The sequence below is a fragment of the Blastomyces dermatitidis genome (assembly GCF_000003525.1).
Source record: "Blastomyces dermatitidis ER-3 genomic scaffold supercont1.6, whole genome shotgun sequence".
NCBI lineage: Eukaryota > Fungi > Ascomycota > Eurotiomycetes > Onygenales > Ajellomycetaceae > Blastomyces > Blastomyces dermatitidis.
The window spans coordinates 4,917,171-4,937,104 of NW_025544779.1; the positions used below are offsets into that span (position 1 = coordinate 4,917,171).

The 19,934-nt window shown below is 48.8% G+C and overlaps 4 protein-coding genes across 4 annotated transcripts; all 4 read left to right on the forward strand.

Moving 5' to 3' along the window:
* Nucleotides 1-3: 3 nt before the first annotated feature.
* On the forward strand, nucleotides 4-3,224 carry BDCG_06447 (ATP binding L-PSP endoribonuclease). The gene has a single exon (XM_045422182.1). The coding sequence runs from the start codon at nucleotides 408-410 to the stop codon at nucleotides 3,006-3,008; it is 2,601 nt and encodes an 866-aa protein (XP_045277879.1). The 5' UTR covers nucleotides 4-407; the 3' UTR covers nucleotides 3,009-3,224.
* Nucleotides 3,225-3,264: 40 nt separating this feature from the next.
* On the forward strand, nucleotides 3,265-8,950 carry BDCG_06448 (phosphatidate cytidylyltransferase). Its single transcript, XM_045422183.1, has 2 exons — nucleotides 3,265-4,044; nucleotides 4,138-8,950. Exons 1-2 carry the CDS (start codon nucleotides 3,474-3,476, stop codon nucleotides 6,318-6,320), a joined length of 2,754 nt encoding a protein of 917 aa, XP_045277880.1. The 5' UTR covers nucleotides 3,265-3,473; the 3' UTR covers nucleotides 6,321-8,950.
* A 131-nt stretch (nucleotides 8,951-9,081) lies between these two features.
* BDCG_06450 (ULK/ULK protein kinase) lies at nucleotides 9,082-15,756 on the forward strand. Its single transcript, XM_045422184.1, has 4 exons — nucleotides 9,082-10,486; nucleotides 10,720-11,290; nucleotides 11,388-14,103; nucleotides 14,229-15,756. The coding sequence occupies exons 2-4, from the start codon at nucleotides 11,135-11,137 to the stop codon at nucleotides 14,393-14,395; spliced, it is 3,039 nt and encodes a 1,012-aa protein (XP_045277881.1). The 5' UTR covers nucleotides 9,082-10,486; nucleotides 10,720-11,134; the 3' UTR covers nucleotides 14,396-15,756.
* Nucleotides 15,757-17,977: 2,221 nt separating this feature from the next.
* Nucleotides 17,978-19,314, forward strand: BDCG_06451 (carboxylesterase; the record flags this gene model as incomplete). Its single annotated transcript, XM_045422185.1, has 5 exons — nucleotides 17,978-18,058; nucleotides 18,158-18,385; nucleotides 18,455-18,689; nucleotides 18,757-19,014; nucleotides 19,289-19,314. 4 exons carry the CDS (start codon nucleotides 17,978-17,980, stop codon nucleotides 18,987-18,989), a joined length of 777 nt encoding a protein of 258 aa, XP_045277882.1. The 3' UTR covers nucleotides 18,990-19,014; nucleotides 19,289-19,314.
* Between the last annotated feature and the right edge of the window lie 620 nt (nucleotides 19,315-19,934).

Below are 19,934 nucleotides of genomic sequence, written 5' to 3' on the forward strand. Positions count from 1 at the left end.
CCTCGCCTCGCCAACTTCTCCCAGCCAGACAGACGTATGTACTGTATATGTACATGTACATTTACACCGTTCAAACCTGGCCGGCTTCATTGGGAGTAGAAAAATATTCTGACCAGTGTTTATTCTCTTGTTGAATGAAAACGACAAGCACAGAAAAAGAAGAGGAACAAGATGTGTACGTAGTTGCTACGTTGAGTTTCCTAGGTGAAAAGCAAACCTGAGTGAAAAGGATGGTCTTAGTTCTACTTTCAGTTGTATTTCTGTTTCTGTTGCGTTGAGAACAACTGTATTCCTGGATTCCTGGATATCTATCTGATCAGACCAAGGGTCTTTCTTTATCGGCTGCACGCCTTGCCCTGGTCACTTTCTGTTCCCCCTGAACTGGACCTGATTCAAGATTTTTTACCATGCCCCAACAACAACAACAGCAGCAGCAGCAGCAGAAACAGCTCAATGTCATTGCCCTGATATCAGGCGGCAAGGACTCTCTCTACGTCATCCTTCACTGTCTCAAAAATGGACACAAGGTCGTTGCGCTCGCGAACCTCCATCCGCCCTTGCGGCCGAAACGCAGTGCCAATTATGATGCATATGTAACTACGGGGTCATTGCAATGCGATGATCAGGATGGGGATGTTGTGCAGAAGGGTAGAGTGGGGGGTCAGGAAGTGAATGGCAATGGGGAGATTGGTCAGTGGGGAGAAGAGGAAGAGGAAGAGGAAGAAGACCTCCATAGCTACATGTACCAAACAGTCGGCCACAGCATAATTCCCCTCTACCAATATGCCCTGAATATTCCGCTCTACCGCGCCCCGATCCACGGCACGGCCCTCAACACCTCGCGAGACTACCAGCCACCCTCACCGTCACCACCTTCATCATCAGCAGCAGCAGCAACAACAGCAACAGACGAAACCGAATCCATCTTCCACCTCCTCCAACGGGTCCTCAAGGCCCACCCAACCGCCAACGCCGTCTGCGCCGGCGCCATCCTCTCCACCTACCAGCGCACACGAGTCGAGAATGTCGCTAGTCGTCTGGGACTGACCCCCCTAGCTTGGCTGTGGATGTATCCGACCCTCCCGCCGCCGGTGGAGCGTGAGTTGGTGCCAGCCAACTCCCCCGCAGCTGTCGCGGGGCTGTTGGACGACATGGCCGCGTGCGGTTGTGAGGCGCGGATTATCAAGATTTCTAGTGGAGGGTTGGATGTGGATGATTTGTGGGGGGATGTTGCGGGGAGGGCGGATGGGGAAGGCGGGGTGGTGAGGAGGGGGTTGGTGCGGGGGATGGGAAGGTTTGTGGGGGAAGGGGAGGTGGCGGGGGCGGTGTTGGGGGAGGGTGGGGAGTATGAGACTATTGCGTTGGATGGGCCGGGGGTTTTGTGGAAGGGGAGGATTGTGGTTGAGAGGATTGAGAGGAGGGTTGGGGAGGGGGGTGTGGCTGCTGTGAGGATTCGGGGGGCTACGTGCGTGCGGAAGGATGAAAGGGGCGGGGATGATGATGATGATGATGGGGGTTTGAGGTTGGTGAGGGTGCCGCAGCTGTTTGATGCCGGGTTTAAGGAACTTTTGGATGAAATGCTTCTGCGCGGGGGGGAGTATGAGGATGTTCGAGAAGAAGAGGTCCAGGATCACAGGTTACATGGTAATTACGGTGATGAAGAGAGCCGGAAGGTGGCTGTGTGTCAAATCAAGGGAGAAAATGTATGGACTATCTCGAACCTCTCCGCCCCTGAAGTTGGTCCTGGGGCGGGGAATCAGATGGAAGCTATCGCACGAAAGCTCGAGACGATTTTGCTACAAGCTACCTCAACAACTACTGGAACTAGACGCCCCACAACTACCGCGGACATTGTATTTACCACCGTCCTCCTACGATCAATGGACGACTTCACTCTAATAAACCCCATTTACGCTTCTCTATTTACCAAACCGAAACCCCCTGCCAGAGTAACTGTGGCATGCGGCGATAACATGCCTCCTGGTGTGGACGTCCTCGCGTCTTTCGTCATAGATATGCTGCCGCGCGAGTGTAGATTGGGCTTACACGTCCAGTCACGTTCTTACTGGGCCCCAGCAAATATAGGGCCATATTCACAAGCACAGTGCATCCCGCTACACAAACATGGAAGGATTGATCACGATGGCGGGCTAGTATATGTTGCGGGGCAGATACCCCTGGAACCTGGGTCGATGGAAATATACAACCCTGCTCCAACGGAGGAGAGTAGCGGCTGGTTTAATCCATTTGTATCTCGTTTGGTATTATCCTTGCAACATTTGTGGCGGATTGGGAGAGTCATGGAGGTGGACTGGTGGTTGGGGGCCGTGGCGCTTCTAGCTGGGGATGAGAATATCCCCGCAAAGGCTAAGCTGGCGTGGGATATCTGGGAGCATATGAACCGCGATCCGTCATCCCTGAAGGCTGGAGAGGAGGACGAGGATGACGAGGAACCGCCTGGATTTGATAGTTGGGACCTCAAATATGGAAACCAGCGGGGTCTAGGGAAGTATTCCGCAGCGGATGTGAAGAAAAACCTGCCAAATTTCGATATCGTCAGGGGATCCGTTTGCACTCCGCCGTTTTTCGCGGTGCAGGTCGCGGCGCTACCACGTGCAGTTGATATTGAGTGGCAGGGTTTGGGGACAAGGTCAGATCAACTAACTACGTCTAAGGAAACACAACGCAATGGGTCATGGACATTAAGCCGGTCACAAGGCACCGGTTTTGGGTCGTGTTATTATATAGGGGTACAAGACGGCACCGCGGGACAACCAACCCATGATTTGGAAGTGAGCATACGGGACGCGATAGATTTCGTGAAAGCGAGAGAAATTGATGTGCATGGCGAGACCATCGATCATGTTAATTCGACGGTATATACCTCTTATCCCCTGGATGGGAGTGTTGGGCAGCTGGGGCAGATCGTCCCAGCTACATCTGTCTGGGGCCCAAGGGCGTTGAAACTTGCCGCGGGTATTGTGGTTCATATTCGCTTGAAGGGGTGAAAATATTTTGGATTGCATTATTATGACCATTTCAACGATCAATTTGAAACTAGTTACGGCTGTATATTTGAAAATTTGATTGCTATACTGCTTGGAGAGTAGGAACGCCAATGAAATCAAAAGGAATTTACTCCATGTCCTATAACTACTCTGTAGAGCCAACTGCTGATATGCAAGTTACCGAAAGTAGCGCCATAATAACAAGTATAAAACACGAGGGAAAAACATGGCGGTTGATGATGACGATATCGAGATGCAAAAAACAGGTTTCTGTCCACAATGAACCACTACAGATGACGTAAGGTGGGTTCTACCTAGTTATTTAAATATTATCCGGGTTGTTGATTGACAATTCCGGTCACGCACCGCCGTTTTTTCTCTCGACGTCACAGCGAGCTCCAACCAGCTATGGCGTGAGGGTGATCGCTCCCAGCTCTTCCAAACCCAATACTCGACCAGAATGATATGGCAACCCAAGTCGCCGACAGAGGAAATGACGAAAGCCATGAAAACCATGATCCCTCACCTATAGCTGCTTCAGCGCTGAGCTCACGACGGCAACTTTCACGATCGCCGCACCCTTACCATCGCCACGGACCCGGCCTCCTCACCCCGACAGGCAACGGTGAACGTGGCAACCACTATACTTCCTCGTGGAGAAAATCGTCTAGGACTTCTAGTGAAAGTGGAACGGAGGCGGACGATGAGAGCACGGGGTTTTTGAAAGGCTTGCCGGCGCCCCGGGCGCGACCTAGACACAACCTGAGTGCTGGACGAGGGAGTGGCCAGGAGACGGGTGCGGAGTCGACGGCAGAGCGGTTATGGTATGCTTTCAGGAGGTCGAGGTCAGCGGCTTCGAGAAGAGATTCGGGTGAGGCTGCGGATGGCGATGAGGAAGATGCCCTGGCCCAGGTGGCTAGGCGGAACCGCATCGAAGTTCTACGAAGGCTGTTTGAGACGGTGCTGGTACTTGCTGTGGCCGCGACGGTATATTTTGGGAACGATGTAAGATTCGCTGCTAGAGCTTGGAATAGAGGTACGTATCTGTCATTATTTATGTATTTATTTATTTGTTTGTTTATTTTTTGACAAGTGCTAGAGGTGCTGATATTGTGTTCTGCTCATTTAGAGCTTTTGACATTTTCGATTACGATTCTTGTACTTTACTTGATATACCCTTTTCAAATTTCTACGCATGGTTTTCGACGGCGCAGTTGGAAAGCTATTGCGGCCTTCCCATTCTCGACGAATCTCGATCCCGCTCCTCTAATATACCCCGTTCTCCTCCCTGTGCTAATTGCGTTGTCGCTGGTACACAATCATCAGACGTCAATATTACCAAATATAATACTCGGACTTTCTTCGATACCTTCTCCCGTTATACCCTTCTACAATGTACGGCATGACTTCATCATCGCACATTGGGCGATTACCATTCTGCCAGTTATCATCTCGGATATCCCGTCACGAAGCTCTGAGGCGTTTCAGGGCCTCAACCCGGAGCTACAGCTTCTTATTTTCCCCTTACACCAGGCGCTTGTAACAACTTTGCATTTTCTTTCCACAACTAGTTTATTGCCTACCGAGTTGCAGCTCCTTGCTACAGGACTCATTAACATTCTGCTCTTTGCTAGCTCACCCCAAGGGGAAATTCTGAAGGCGCTACTGTGGCTTGGTGGGATTTGTATGCTTGCCCTATGTCAACATGTCCTGCGCTGGGAGGTTACATTAGCAAGAATACCGTCTTGGAAATTCCGTCGGTCACCTAGTAGAGACAACAAGTCGAGGAGTCTTCTTAAGATGCTTGATCATAGCATCTGCTACAGACTCAGTCATGGTGGCCATGACGGGGAGGTGTTGCCCGAGAGCGATGTACCTGTCAGCGGACTTACACTGACCAAGGGCACGAGAAGCCAAAGCAACTACGGTTTTAAGCAAGCTAATGTTGCTAAGATATCTGATGATCGAACCGCGGCTCCTCCCATTCACCCAGTTCCATTGGACAATGTCCGATCAAAGAATGGTAGTTCACTCCAAGAAACTACGAATACGCAACAGAAATCTACTCACAGCTACCGTCGTCAATCGTCGACCATTGACGATGGCGACGGGGATGATTCTGTTAAAATTACGCCTAGTGGCCGGCGCAAACGATTAGTGACGCCGAATGTCAAATCATTCCTCTCACTTACCGCGGCACAGGCCCGAGTGCGAAAGTGGGCATATGCACTATATACCTACGCGGCGACTTTATTTATAATTTTGTTGCCTGTGAGAAGATATGTTGGGCGGAATGCACTTCATGGGAATGAGCCCTTCGGGTGGGCAATTGGATATCTGTTTGGCAACATCCCGTCCTTCAGGTTTCAGATCGTAAAAGCCAATCTGGAGAATTGGGTACGAATACCACCTTTACTCGATCCAGAGTTGGACCACAAATCATGTCGTCTGGGATGGGTGGAGCATCTCCGGCGAGATACTCTCGGAGAGGCAAATACCCGCCTCCTGATCTCTTGTTATTGTGCGCTTGTGATTGTGGTAGGATTGGCGTTAGTGATTCGTCTCAACGGGCCCGTTGAGGTAGACACTCGACGCAAAGTCTTCCATGGAATGATGGTCCTGATGTTCCTGCCAGCCACCTTCATCGACCCTACATTCACAGCACTTGCTCTGGCCCTCGTCCTAGCCGTTTTCCTCTTACTGGATCTATTCCGAGCCTCGCAGTTACCACCAATCTCAAAGCCGCTCACATACTTCCTTGCACCTTACGTAGATGGGCGCGACCATCGCGGCCCAGTCATTGTTTCCCACATCTTCCTCCTTATTGGCTGCGCCGTTCCACTCTGGCTTTCTCTTGCTGGGATCCCTCGCACTGGCAGCCCTCCCTGGGAGGGATGGGATGTAGAGACGCGGGATCTGAGCATGGTCAGCGGGGTTATATGCGTCGGCATGGGTGACGCTGCAGCGTCTGTGGTGGGGCGACGATATGGCCGACATAAGTGGTTCTGGGGTGGCGGGAAGAGTATCGAGGGCAGTATGGCCTTTGCACTCGCCGTTTTTGTGGGCATACTGGCGGCGCGCGTTTGGTTGATTGTCGGGGGGTGGGATCGTTCAGTGTCCGTGCCGATGTCTCAGTTGATACCCGCATCCTGGCCAACGATGGCGACATCGAGGGGCTGGGTTGTCATCGTCGCTAAATCTATCCTTGCGGCGCTAGGGTCAAGTTGCATGGAAGCAGTCTTGACGGGTGGGAATGATAATGTTGTGGTGCCGTTGGTTTTGTGGTTGCTTGTTCGCGGATTGGGTTTATAGATATCTGTTTCGCCTTCCCCCTTTCTCTTCTCGTATTTAATTCGCATCATTTATAGGTGTTAACCATATCTCATCTGTCTTCCTCAGCATAGATCTTTAGAAGTGTATATACTATTTCAACTGCTCATACATTTGTCCTGTTCATATATATTGGCTTGAAATGATGAGGGGATTTTTACTACTACGATGAGAAAGGAGGAGAAAGATATTTATTATTAGGGGCTGGGTATGGGCCGGTCCAAGATATTTATTCCGTCCCACCCAGCCTAACCTTCCTAGAATAACCCGTGGACCTCGAAGGCGGGTGGTACGGTATCTGCCGAGGCAAAGTTTGCTCGCTTAAATGAACGCGCCAAGCGCACCAGAGCGGGCGCATCTCGCTTCTAGGGTTTCGTTCATCTCATCCATACTACGCTGTAACTGTCTACGAAATATAGAGTTCCTTGCCTTCAGGGATCATGCCATAAACAATAAGAAAGGCATCCTGTGACACTGTGAGAGATAAAGCATCCACAGTGAAGATAACGCTAGCCAGAAGTGTACCTAACTTCAGCACGTCTTCAAAATTGTTTGAATCAGCACTGCGAGATCTGAGTGTTTGTATCACCCCTGACTAACTAACTGATATTGCAAGTTGAGGGTACTTGGATAACTTTTTATTCTAACATTTGCAGAACTTTCATGAGAAAATTCATATGTAAGATGAAGCGAAGCAGCAGAAAGTGTACATGGTATGATGAAAATGCTCTCATGATTGAAAAATGAAGCAATGTGAACAACAGATATAATGAGAGGCGAGCTGTTGGTCATTCTGTGATTTGACTGGATAACTACCTCTCATCAGCTCTGAGACTATGTCATTTTCAAGGGAAAGACTACCTTCATTCAATCCAGGGGATGGATAACGCGCAGACCGATGATGACAACGGAGCCGTTTCTCTACAGATACCGGGAAATACCCTCCGCCAACGCGACACAGGGCTTATATTCCCTCCTTTTTATCCTTCAAAATTCTCCGGGCTGTCTATCTCCTCGCAACCCCGCCCCGCCCCGCCTCGCCTCGCGAAGCTTGATGAATATCCCGAGCCAGACAGGCTATCTATGATAATTCCTACCCTCTGTTAGTGGCAAAGTGCCCGGGGGGGGGGGGGGGGGGGGGGAGGGGAAAAATAAAATTAACCCCCGTCCCTTGCCTCCTTCGCCATACCTAGCGCAATCACGTACACATATCAACAACCCATCCTCCCACCATCCCCTCCTCCGCCAACCCTCCAGACAACCTTAGACTCGCATGGGTTCTCCAGCGCCAATCCTCCATACCAACCCTGCAGCAACAACCGCAACAGTCCCTGAGATATCCCCGCGCCCCCCTGGTTCGCCGAGTGAACCCAAACTAACATGAGAGCCTGACGCGCGAGAGCATCTTGTACAGCAACCCCCCCATCCCGCCTCTACAACACACATTGCTGGAGGATCGCGCCAGGTGCTTCATAGCCTATGGGCACGAAACTTGCCTTCTACCACGCGCACGGCGGGTCACGGTGGAACGTGATTCTATTTCCACGAGGATGTATTTGTATTTACATTTACGGCTCGTGGTGCGATGCGTTTTGACCTATTGCCGGATGGGGGCATGTGGGATGTGTGCCCCAGGGGATTTGAATGAGAGTGAGACCGCTTGCGTTGTTGTATGGACTAACGCGCGTCATAGGCATAAGGTCCGATGCGGGGTGTCAGGCGCTGAGGTTGTGTTCGGGGATCGAGGAGCTGTTTTTGGTGTAGGTGGGCGGGGGATGAAGGGTTGGATGGGACTTTGAAGGGGAACGGGAGGAGGATGATGATGATGAGCATGAAGCAGGGGAGGCATGGGCATGGGTAGAGTGTGGTGTAGCGGATGCTCTTTGATAGGAGTTTGATGTGGCTCAGTGATCTGTATTGTAAGGGTTACGATCACTTCCGATATGAGAGACCTCATAGTTGAGCTTTGTTGGGGTTTTTGGACGAGAGTCTTAAAAGGTATATATGAGGCGTTGTTGAGTGAGAGAGACTGGCTGCCACCACTACTCCTCCTCCGTCTTCTCCCTGATCCCCCTGTTCTATCCCCTCTCTTTCGTGGGAAATGCCGGATTTGAGCCTACCTACAGTCAAGTCAGCCTGCAGCAACCGATGTTAAAACGACTTCTCGCGTATCGACAATAGTATTGGCGCAATCGCGAGGAAGATGGATATCAGGCGGCAGGACCCATATCTTAAGTATATTCCGGGGATTGTTGATACCTTTCCACCTTTATTATATATTCCATATGTTGCTGATCAAAGGCAAATAATTTTTATTCTCAGTTATTGTTTCATTTTCATTTTCCCTTTAGAACATTCTTCCCTGTCTGCTCAATAAATATCTACTTCAATCCGCAGAATACAAGTAATACATGATGGCTAGACGTAAGACTTTAAGCTCAGTATGTGTATCCCTGAAACACACCACCACTACTTTAACTTACTGAGCTACGAAAAAAACACACGATATGCTCCCCTGGCCGATGAAAATCTAGAACTTGAAGAAATCTCGCAGGAATACCCTCCCTAAGACATGTGGGTTTGGTTAGACTTTCTGGGCTTCCGACCTTCCGCCTTGCTATTGTTGTTCTTACTTTAACTAACTACTGCTCTTTTCGACTTGGGTCCAGAGCTTATTTCCAGGGATGACGTTATACTCTACCCTACCGGGGTATTTTTATTTTTATATTTTGCTTTCCTTTCCCTGCATGCGCATGAAGATGAGATGATAGATGTAGGAAGGATGTTACCGTGATGGGATTATTTATAAATAAATGTATGTATGTACAATGTACAGTACATAAGTTAGAGCAACCTGATTGTCAACAAGAGACAGAAGACAGACCGGCAGACATGCGTCAGCTAGTCAGTCAGTTAGTTACACAGTAGTAGTAGTAGTGCTGTTGGGTTGAGGTATGTAACATGACATGGCACCTGATGAGAGGGCGAGTTTTCAATCATCTGTGAAGGAGCCTCCTTGTGCACTGAGAACAGGTGGGATTCAGGAGAGGGAGTTGTGGCGCTGTAGAGGAGAGAGGAGACGAGACCATGTGGCAATGATGGTTTATAATGTTGCGCATTATTTATTAGTTACCTGTTATTTTATCCAACCCATCAGGAATCGTGTTTTATGTAGTTACGGATTAGACAGGTAACTAACTATATGAGAGAGAGATGAGCAGCACGCAGTTTGACAGTCCAGATTCTTCTGTTCCCCAATCCGGTCTGGCGTCATCTGCTGGCCTGCTGATGTGCTGGACAAGCCAAGTCACAGGTACCTCCATCCCATAGACCTTGTAGGGCGGTGTACAGGTATCTGGTACATGTGCCTTCTGGAGGGGGTGTTGTTTCATCATTCCGGGGGAGGGACTGGTGCCAGGTTCCAGGTATCAGTGACCTGGAGTTTTGCGGGCGGCCCGGGTAGCCGTTGGGTATCTCTTACCTGGAACGCCGCCCACCGCCCACCGCCCACCGCCCAACACCGCTCGCCGCCTGCGAGGAAGAACAATGAAAAATGTCTCCCTGCATACTTCCATCAACCATTCAACCATCAATCATCAATCATCAACCATCAACCCTTTCCATCACACATCTCCCGTCTCCTCTCCTCTCATATCTTCTTCCGATCTCCGCATCCTATGGAACAATTCTTCCTGTCGTGGTATATATGCCCCATCAATACGTGGACTGTCTTGCCTCCACCTCTCTACGCCGCCGCGTATATACTAGCACATTACACATTGGTATGGTAAGCCTTCTCCTAGTCATAGTATATACATACGTCCATTTCCCTTCTCGCTGCCTCCCAAAACATGAAAACGCATTTCAAAGAAAATTAAAGAATCAAGAATAAAGAAAAGAGAAAAAAGAGACAGAAAAAAAAGAAAAAAACGAACCTCAACAGCAAATCCCGTTTCCTCCCTCCCTCTCTCTGCCCGTTTTGTTGCTGTCTGCTGTGCTGCATCCGCCAATCATCGCCCGCTGTCCCTAGCCTCATCCCCCATCCCATCCCATCCCCATCCCCATCCTAACCTAACCAACTAGCTTCTCTCCTCTCCACTGACACAAGAGCTCACCAGACTGGATCGCATTGTCACAGTCATCTCCAGGTACCCGGCGAATCTTCCTTCATCCTCTCCATCCTCTCTCAAACATCCCTCTCGAGCCCTGGCTGCTGTCGTTTCCTCTGCGTCTTCCTCTTCTTTTACTATACTACTACTACTGCTACTTCTTCTTGTTCTTCTTCTTCCTCTCTCTTGGGCTCCTATACATGTTTAGTTACATAGCTGGCTATCTGTCGTCTCCACTCCTACTCCGCCCCAACTAACTTACCTGTCTACAGTGATTTGCATACCCTTCCCCATACTGCCTAGTAGGATCCTGTGACCTCATCTCGATTCCCCAGGTTCGCTTCGTTCCGGGCTTAGCAACCCAGCTTTATCAACGACCACCCCCGGCCTATTCCTCACCTCTCCCTTTCTTCTCCAGTGCTACGACACCGTCTTGTCGGCCTCGAATTACTCTGCCATATACCATCCCAAACTCGCCATAGACCGCTGATCCTCCAACTCCTCCCTCACCCGTCCGATTATAATCCCTGCCCTGCCCGAGCCGCTCCTGATGGGACCCCGGTCCAAGCAAACAATTTTTATAACGTTGTCGAGGACGTGATCGATTCTGGGGTGGTTAAGAGCCCTTGTGTGTGTGTTTTGCGTGCGGGTGCCTGAGTGCCCGTGTGCCTGTGCTGCCCGCTCATCATGGATTCTCCCAAGGATGCTACTCCACCAACTAGGCCGCCACCGTCCAGACGACGTAGGGAAATGGATATCATCCCCATACAGGTCGGGAGCTATACCCGCCTGGAGGAAATTGGCCGGGGAAGTTTTGCCACTGTTTATCAGGGTGTTCATAATGTGAGTGTGCCCGTTTCCGTTTTGCATGCATCGAAGCCTGAAATAAATGTTTTCTTTCGTCTCGACGTTTATCTGCTGACATATGATGGTTATGTAGCGAAACCAAACCCTCGTTGCTATTAAGTCTGTAAATATGGCGAGACTAAACAAGAAGCTGAAGGATAACCTGAAACTAGAGATCAATATCCTGAAAGCTGTCCACCACCCCCATATTGTCATGCTTCTAGATTGCCAAGAGACAGCCAATGAGATCCATCTTGTCATGGAATATTGCGTCCTTGGGGATCTCTCGATCTTCATCAAGAAGCGCGATACCCTAGTGAGACACCAGTTGACCCGTGACCTGATACAAAGATATCCGAACCCGCAGAGTGGCGGTCTAAATGAAGTTATTGTCCGCCACTTTCTAAAACAACTTGCGAGCGCCCTCCATTTCCTCCGGTCGAGAGATTTGGTCCATCGCGACGTAAAACCTCAAAATCTTTTACTTAACCCCTCCCCGCGTTCTATCGCCAGGGGAGACTACCGGCTTCCTCCATACAAGGGAAATGAGGACCTGTTCACACCACTTGCAGGCCTGGATTCCATGCCTTTACTCAAACTGGCGGATTTTGGTTTTGCCCGGTCACTTCCTTCAACGTCTCTTGCCGATACGCTCTGCGGTTCCCCTCTCTATATGGCCCCGGAAATCTTGAGGTATGAGAAATATGATGCTAAAGCCGATTTATGGTCAGTGGGCACTGTCTTGTATGAAATGGTGGTTGGGAAGCCATATTTTAGAGCGACGAACCATGTCGAATTGCTTCAGAAGATTGAGAAGGCGAATGATCGAATAAAATTTCCTGAACATTGCGATGCCTCGGAAACTATGAAAAAGACGATAAGACAGTTACTCAAACGAAATCCAGTGGAAAGGATGGGCTTTAATGATTTCTTCGAATCAGCGGTTATTAAAGGGGATATCCCGGGGTTGGTGACTGAGGATCGGTATCCCGTTGCTCAGGAAAAATCCATTGCTGAGGATATACAAAGGGCTGGCTCGACTCGGCAGGACCGAAGTGTAAAAGTTGCTCAGGAAGCAGGTTACTCGTCCTCCCCGTCTGAACGTCGTTCTTTGGATCACGCAGCAGAAGGTCAACGCCCATCCACACCTCGCCCAGTATCCGGGACTTCTCCTCGTCCGGCCGGTGCTGTACGTCGGATGGGAAGCCGCGATAAACCTGATTTACAACGAGCAGCGGTGACAGGACGCCAACAAAACATGAACTCCCAGCCTTCATCTCCTGGGCGCCGTGGGTCTAGCGATCAAACTGCTGCTGCACATGCCATGGAACGACAACGGAGTCGGACCACATCGTCTCCCGGATCATCGTTACTCAACGAGAACGCCATCGAGCGTGGAACTCTTCCCCAACCAGCGCTTGACGACAAAGATACCGAACGAGAACGGGAACGGGCTGCTCAGGAAGTGGCTTTTGAACGCGATTATATCATCGTGGAAAAGAGGGCTGTGGAAGTGAATGCCTTTGCTGATGAACTTGCTGCCAGCCCCCGTATACAGCAACAACCTCAAGGTTCAACACGCCCGGCGGCAGGTGCCATTGTCCGGCGTGCCACCACCGCTTCCCACTCACCTAGTCCATCACAAGGTGCCTCATCACGTGCCTTGCAAATGGTTACTGGTAGGCCGCGAGCAGACTCTAACCACAATCGGCAAAGCTCTTATGAACGGAGATACGGGCCCAGTCCTACCTCCGCGACATCTGCAATCTCGAAAGCGCTAAATATGGCCAGTGGGAGATTGTTTGGCGTTGGCTTTTCTCCCCCGCTAACTCTAACGAAAGGTGGACGCTCTCCACCGCTAGCATACAACCCATTTCCCGCCTATCCAATTTCCCCGCAAGGTAACCTTGTCGTTATCGGGGACGGAGCCAAGACGCAAGTTGCGTTAGACGAGGACACAAAAACAGTCCAGATCATCGAAGAATGCGCCACGCGGAGTGATGTTGTTTACGGATTTGCTGAAGTCAAGTACAAACAGTTGATACCGCTGGCTCCGTCCATGCAGTCGGAAACGGCTATTCATCCTGGTACCGCTTCACCAGAAATGGAAGTTGACCCGTCCCAGTCAACTGATGGCGGACTCACCGTCGATGCTGTTGTGACCCTTTCTGAGGAGGCCCTGGTACTTTATGTGAAGGCACTCTCCCTGCTCGCCAAATCGATGGATATTGCCGGTGCATGGTGGGCGCGAAAGAACACAGGAGAAGTGGTTGGCATTGGCGACGGTTCATCTTCGAGTTCGGGGAATAATCATAACGGCAGTGGCAATACAAGCCCTGCCGCGGGGAACCGTGTGAATAACGTCGTACAGTGGGTCAGAAACCGCTTCAATGAAGTCCTGGAAAAGGCAGAGTTTGTCCGGCTCAAGCTTGTGGAGGGCCAGAAGCGACTACCTACCGATCATCCTTCACATCCAAGTAACAATGGTAACCACTCGTATGGATCGGATGCGGGGCTGGGACTGGGGACGTCTGTTGATCAGATCGTCGTGAGCTCTGGGATCACTGCGGAAAAACTCATGTACGACCGCGCGCTGGAGATGAGTCGGACTGCGGCCATTAATGAGCTTACTGGGGAGGATTTGCCTGGCTGTGAAATTGCGTACGTCACTGCTATTAGGATGCTGGAGGCTGTTTTGGAAAATGATGAGGAGCTGCCGTCGAGGAGATCTGGACAGGCTGAGAAACCCGGTATTGATAATGACGTTATCAATGGGGTTCAGTTGGAGGATCGCCAGATCGTGGTTAAACGTGAGTTAAGATCTTGTATTCTTTCTTTGTCGTGTTTTTGATTTGCAGCTCCTATTTTCTTTATCATTCCATTGTAGCCTTTAATGAATTCTATGTGATTTCCAACTAACATCTAATTTATATAGTTGTCGCCAGCATCCGCACACGGCTCGCGGAGCTCCGAAAGAAAATGACGCTGATGGCTAAACGAACGTCCGGCCCCCCAGTCATTCAGACCAAAGTTACTGGCATATCATCGCATCTTCGCAGACCTTCTTCACCCGCCGTCACTGCCTCTGCGTCACCTCGGTGAGGAAATTATCAGAGGCTAACTCGGCTGGCCTTGTCCTTCCTCGCCTTCTGAACTTTTATTTACGTCCTGCGAGCTTGGATGTAAGTAATGTATCGCGCTAAGTGCCACGTACTTGTTTGTTTGTACGTGACGGATGCAGTCGCAGAGACGATACAAACGCCCAGGCGAGGGTCTAGTTTGAGAGGAGACCCCGTCTCCTGTCGAAAATGAGACTCTTGCGGGCCTACCTTTTCCTCCCATTGGCCAATTTCGAGCGAATGCTCAAACGCCGTTGGCCTAGTCTAATAATATTCTAACCGCGGTAATTATCTCAGGATGCGTGCGAGTAAAACTCGGCTCACTACACGCGGCGCGGGGTTCTCCTTTTTCGAAAACTGCACTTCCACGAGGTATTGCTTACGCCCGTCTACTGTCCCGTTTCGTTGAAGTTCCTTTTCACTCTATTCATTTTGACCTTCGCATGGAACGTACGACCGTCAACCGGAACATAAGCGGTATATCCGGTTGCGACGTCCCTCGGCTTTTATCTGTTCTTATTTTATTTTATGTTCGTTTCATCTCTTGCTATTACTACTTTATTTCTTTTTATCTTCTCTGTACTTGCTTTATTGCTTCTCTCCCCTCCTGGCCATTTCTTATCTATTGTCGTTCTTTCTCAGCTCATCAACTCATTCGTCTTATTTTATTCTATACCCCCCAGGGCTGCAGGGTGTTAGTGTCTTCTTTCCTTTTTTTTTTTTTTCTCTTGCAATTCTCTCTTTTGAGTGTGTTCTGGCGCATTTGTTTATAATTTTATCCATTCTGAGACAGACACGAAAGCACATGGATTATTCGATTCACTGATTTGACGAATGGGCGGGATGGAAATGGTGCCTTGGGACGGGTTGTGGGGAGCTTATTTGCTTTTTTATTTTTTGGTCCTTGGTCTTTTTAATATTCATTTCTCAATCAGTTTCTCATTTATCGGGTATATGGTTTGGTTTGGCTTGGTGTGGTTTGTTTTGATTTCACTCCTTTACATATTTCTTTTTCGCATTACTCGAACTCCTTTCACGCTCCCCCCCCCTTGTTTAATATACATTCGATCTACCCTATTTACAGATTGGAACACATGGGCGAATATGGGGCAGAAAGGGGTTGGGGGGCTTTTTGGTAAAATACTGGAGAGGGGAGGGACTGAAGTCTTTCTGAAGCTGGAGAAATATGGAGTTGTTCACACTTTCTTTGGTTTATGGTTTATGGTTTATGGGTTAATTAATTGGGCTTCGAGGGGCCTGCGGTTGGAGGATTGGTATTTTATACAAATATATATATACTAACAGGTTTATCTGACTGAATTAAACCATTTGATTGCTGTTCCGCTCTGCACATAGGGTCATTTTACTCGTCATTTAATCACGTAGTTGCCCCATGTATAACTAAATAAACCCGTTACCGGCCGCTGAACTTCCTCCCTAGATTATCATTAGCAACTTTAAATCTATGAAGTGGGATTTTATAAAAGTAAATCCTCATATAAATATGCCAACCTTGCGAATAAAAGATCTCAAATAGGCAACGGAGGCTACATGTTTTTAACATCTCCACATCAAGATCCACCTATGCAATGTCTACACACATGCTGTTAAATGATCCACCTTATTCTTTGATATTATATAACATTGAAAACGGAGTATAAGGGGTGCAGCTTCGTGAATATCCGCCATTTGCCAGGGATAACGTCAAACGGATGAGGCCAGTGACATCCGACTTGAACGCCCCGTAATTGACTATGAAAGCTTTGCCGACGCGGACTGGCCAGACGATATGGTGCTAAAACTCGACGGGTAACCGTTCTCTATAGAGTCCACCCAGGTGAATATGGAGCTGAATATGTGATACATTGTCAAGCGATGTGGTATCTCGTATATTTACCAGGTATATCTGCATGGTGACAAGCGTCGCCGCGAAGTAACTAGGCTAGTAGGATCTGCGTCACGGAATTCCGCGGCGAGATGATATATATTCGAAAGTTCCTCGGATTCAGACAGAAGACGCTGGGCGAACCTGTGTCGGCCATTTCTGCAGATTGGAACAGGAGGGAGTAGCATATCGCGAGCAGCACGTCTAGTTCCACGCTGTTTTGACTCTCCTTGGAGATAAGTTCGCGAAGGCCAGGCAGAGCTAGACCTCGATGGTATACAGCGCCGGTTCTATCGTGCGTGCGGATGCTGCAGGCGGCTAAGTATTTACACTAACGGTCGGCAGGGTGAATATGTGAGCGTGTCACAGAAGGCCTTGGGGGATAAATCTGGATGCACCTATTGTAAACCCTTTGCTCTTGTTTATCCCGTGTCTAAAGTCCGCTATTGAAAGTTGTTAGTCCATACTAATGTTGACTGATGATGTGTTTTGGTGTCGGCCTGCCTCAGCCCTAAATCGCGATATTAATCAGAGAGATGCGAAAAACACGATATCCGACAAGCCTCAATGGACTCGTAAAGAGCCATGTACTTGATTGGCCCTTTATTTTTTTTGGTTTATTTACATGGCTTCGGATTATGACCTGAGAAATCTGTTTCCCTACGTTATTTTGATGCCAATAGGATGCGCGCTGTTGCGCATCTGCTCTTGCATACGCGGGTGATGAACTGTTGTCAGCTACGTACCATGAGGCAGATATGAGCAATAAGAAGCGGCTTTCATGATGCGCTGCTATACTATATAAAGGCTGAGTAGATGTCGTAGTTGAGGACATTTGATTAGATTTATCTCTTCACTGCACTTATCTAGTTACCATTGTCCCGACGTATCTTAAAATACTTCTTGTCTTCCCCTGATATCAAAATCATGCTGTTCATATCTTCAACACTCTCTGCATTCATCGCACTAAATATCCTACCTGTCATGCCCCACTCAAGGCTCTCCAACTCGTGCTGGTGCATTCCTAACAGCAAACCCGGGGATACACCGTCCATGTTCCAACATCTGTGAACCAGGCATCCACCGGGTTAAGGTATGCAAACTAGGATAATATCCAGTGTGCCGCGCCATCCCTCGGAAAACTCCATTTCAGGAAACCAGCTGGTCCTCTGAAGCAAGACAGGATTCAAAATGGATCCACGCCTCTATTTTCTACCAATTGCATTAGTGCTATTCCATCTTTCTTCCCTGATTTGGGAATTAGTTCCAGGTCTTGGGGCTAGGAGAACTGTCTCTTTTCTTAGTGTTCAGGTGCCCGAAGGCGTCTAAAGGGAGACAATGTGCTCGTTCTTCATTATGTCCATGGGAGTGGCTATGTCTATGGGAGCAAAGACTTTGCAGGTGTCGCTCCAGATGGCACGGGCTATACGAAAATCTTTCTCCGTCGTCTCAAAAGTTCATATATGTGGCTAGCAACTATCAGTATGTTTGCCAACCCTATATATAACTAGGCTGGCTGGTATTAATTACTTTAGCTTTTAGTGTGGGCTTTTTAGTTAGAGCTCATTACCATCTGAAGATATGGATGCCAATATTGGATTGCATGATACGAAGGCCGCATTGGATTGGACATGAAACCACATATCCAACTTCGGTGGTGATCCTGATAAAATCACTACCATGGGAACAAGTGACAGGGCAGCAATGATAGATCTGTTGCTTGTTGCAAAAGGAGGCCATGAAGTTCTCCCTTTTAATCAGGTTCGTTCACTTGACCTTATTGAAGCTAACTGGTCAAATTCTCAGGCATTCATGTCATGGCCCTGCATCCGGCCTTGCTGAGACCCCACCTGCCAACAGGCTATGTTTGACGGAATTTTAAGGGCCGCAAACTGCACGACTGTTGCCTGCTTGCGCGATGCGCCGCAGGAGGTTCTCTTCAAAGCAAATTCGTTTCTTATCAATGAGGTCGGCGATGGAAGTACGGGAGCTCTTGGGCCCCTTACTGGCTTCACACCAGTTGTTGATGGGAAGTATATCGAAGACCTTCCAACTGCCCTTTTAGCACGAGGATCGTATAATAGGAAGGTGAAACGCGTGGTTGTTGGTACATGGCCAATGAGGGAACGGGAATGTCACTAGATGTCGGCATGCCAGATGCATTCCCTGCGCTTGTTCGAAAGACCTTACCTTACGCCGATGACGACACTATCAAATGCATCTAGTCGATGTATGAGTATCCCGCAAACCTCCCTCAAAAAATTTCATGGGACTGGGCGACCAATATGTCATTTTGCCTGCAACGCCTACTTTAACGCGAAGGCTTACAAAAACAAGGCTCAGGGATATGCAATGACGATCCCACCAGCTACTCACGGATTGGATCAGACCTGTACGATCCCCCTTTTTTATCATTTATTTTCTCGAGTCAGGTCTTTCTAACAGCTTGAAACGAACAGACTTCCTTTTCAACAGCAACGCCTCCACACCAGCGACAGACATCGCCGCGGCAAGAGAATTTCAGGAATATGTGCGGCGATTTGTGACATTTGAGAGGAATCAGGAGGACTATCGAGGCCTTGACGACTGGCCGAATGGTCCTGGAGAAACCTCGTTCGAAATCGTACTTGGCAGTTTTGAAGTGCAAAAGGGATTACTGGGATGTCAACCACCGCTGTCAAGTCTTGAATGATATCTTTAGCGACAGGAAGAATGAGGCTGTCGGAATGGGTGTCACGGATGAATATGTTGAAGACATATGAATCTTATGTGTATCAAGATCTGCTTGTTTATATTATCCATGCACTATCTAATATATCTATTTCATACAAAAGATAGAGCTATTTATAGTAAAATATATGTGCGAGCCAAGAGAGCTAGCATAAGCGAGTATTAGATGAGTGTTGTAGTAAGCTGATGATGATGAGAAATATTGTAGTAATACAATGTTGGTGGCGTTCAGTAGTGTATAACCTCTTTTTCCTGACAGAGGCATAGGCATGTGTAAACTTTAGCGCACGAGATTCATATGAGAATCTAGCGTCACGTGCGCGAGATGGGTTGCTGAGGTGTGGCTGTGCCCGTATCCAGATGATACGAAGTGTAACTAGATTGTATATCTAATGTTTAACTAGAATGATCACATTTTCAGGTATATAGATGATAGATGCATTTATTGCACTAATCATCTGAACAACCATTGATAAACATAGAGCGTAAGCTACCAAAGCATCGAACTCGAACCACCGCTAAACTGGCCAAACACCAAATGCCTCAGCTAGCCGAGCCGTACAAATATACAACTCTCCCAACAGCAACATCCGTACAGGATCTACATACACAGCGTAGTAAGTTCGGACTAAGGTTGTTGTCGTCTAATTAAGCTTAAATCTTAGCGCCCCAGCGTTCTACCCTGGAGGTTTACTCCGTACACAGTAAGCTAATGTCGGCTTCCGAGGCCATACCCATGGGCCAAGACGCGCCCGTTTCATTAATAATAGCAAGGGACAACACGCGCCACTGTGTAAACATTGGCTAGCGAAACATATGCCCAAAGGACTTCACCGCAGGAATGCCACTGGGAAATCCGCTGAGCTCTCAGGAAAATGTTCCGTTCTAGCTGGAGACGAGTCACATG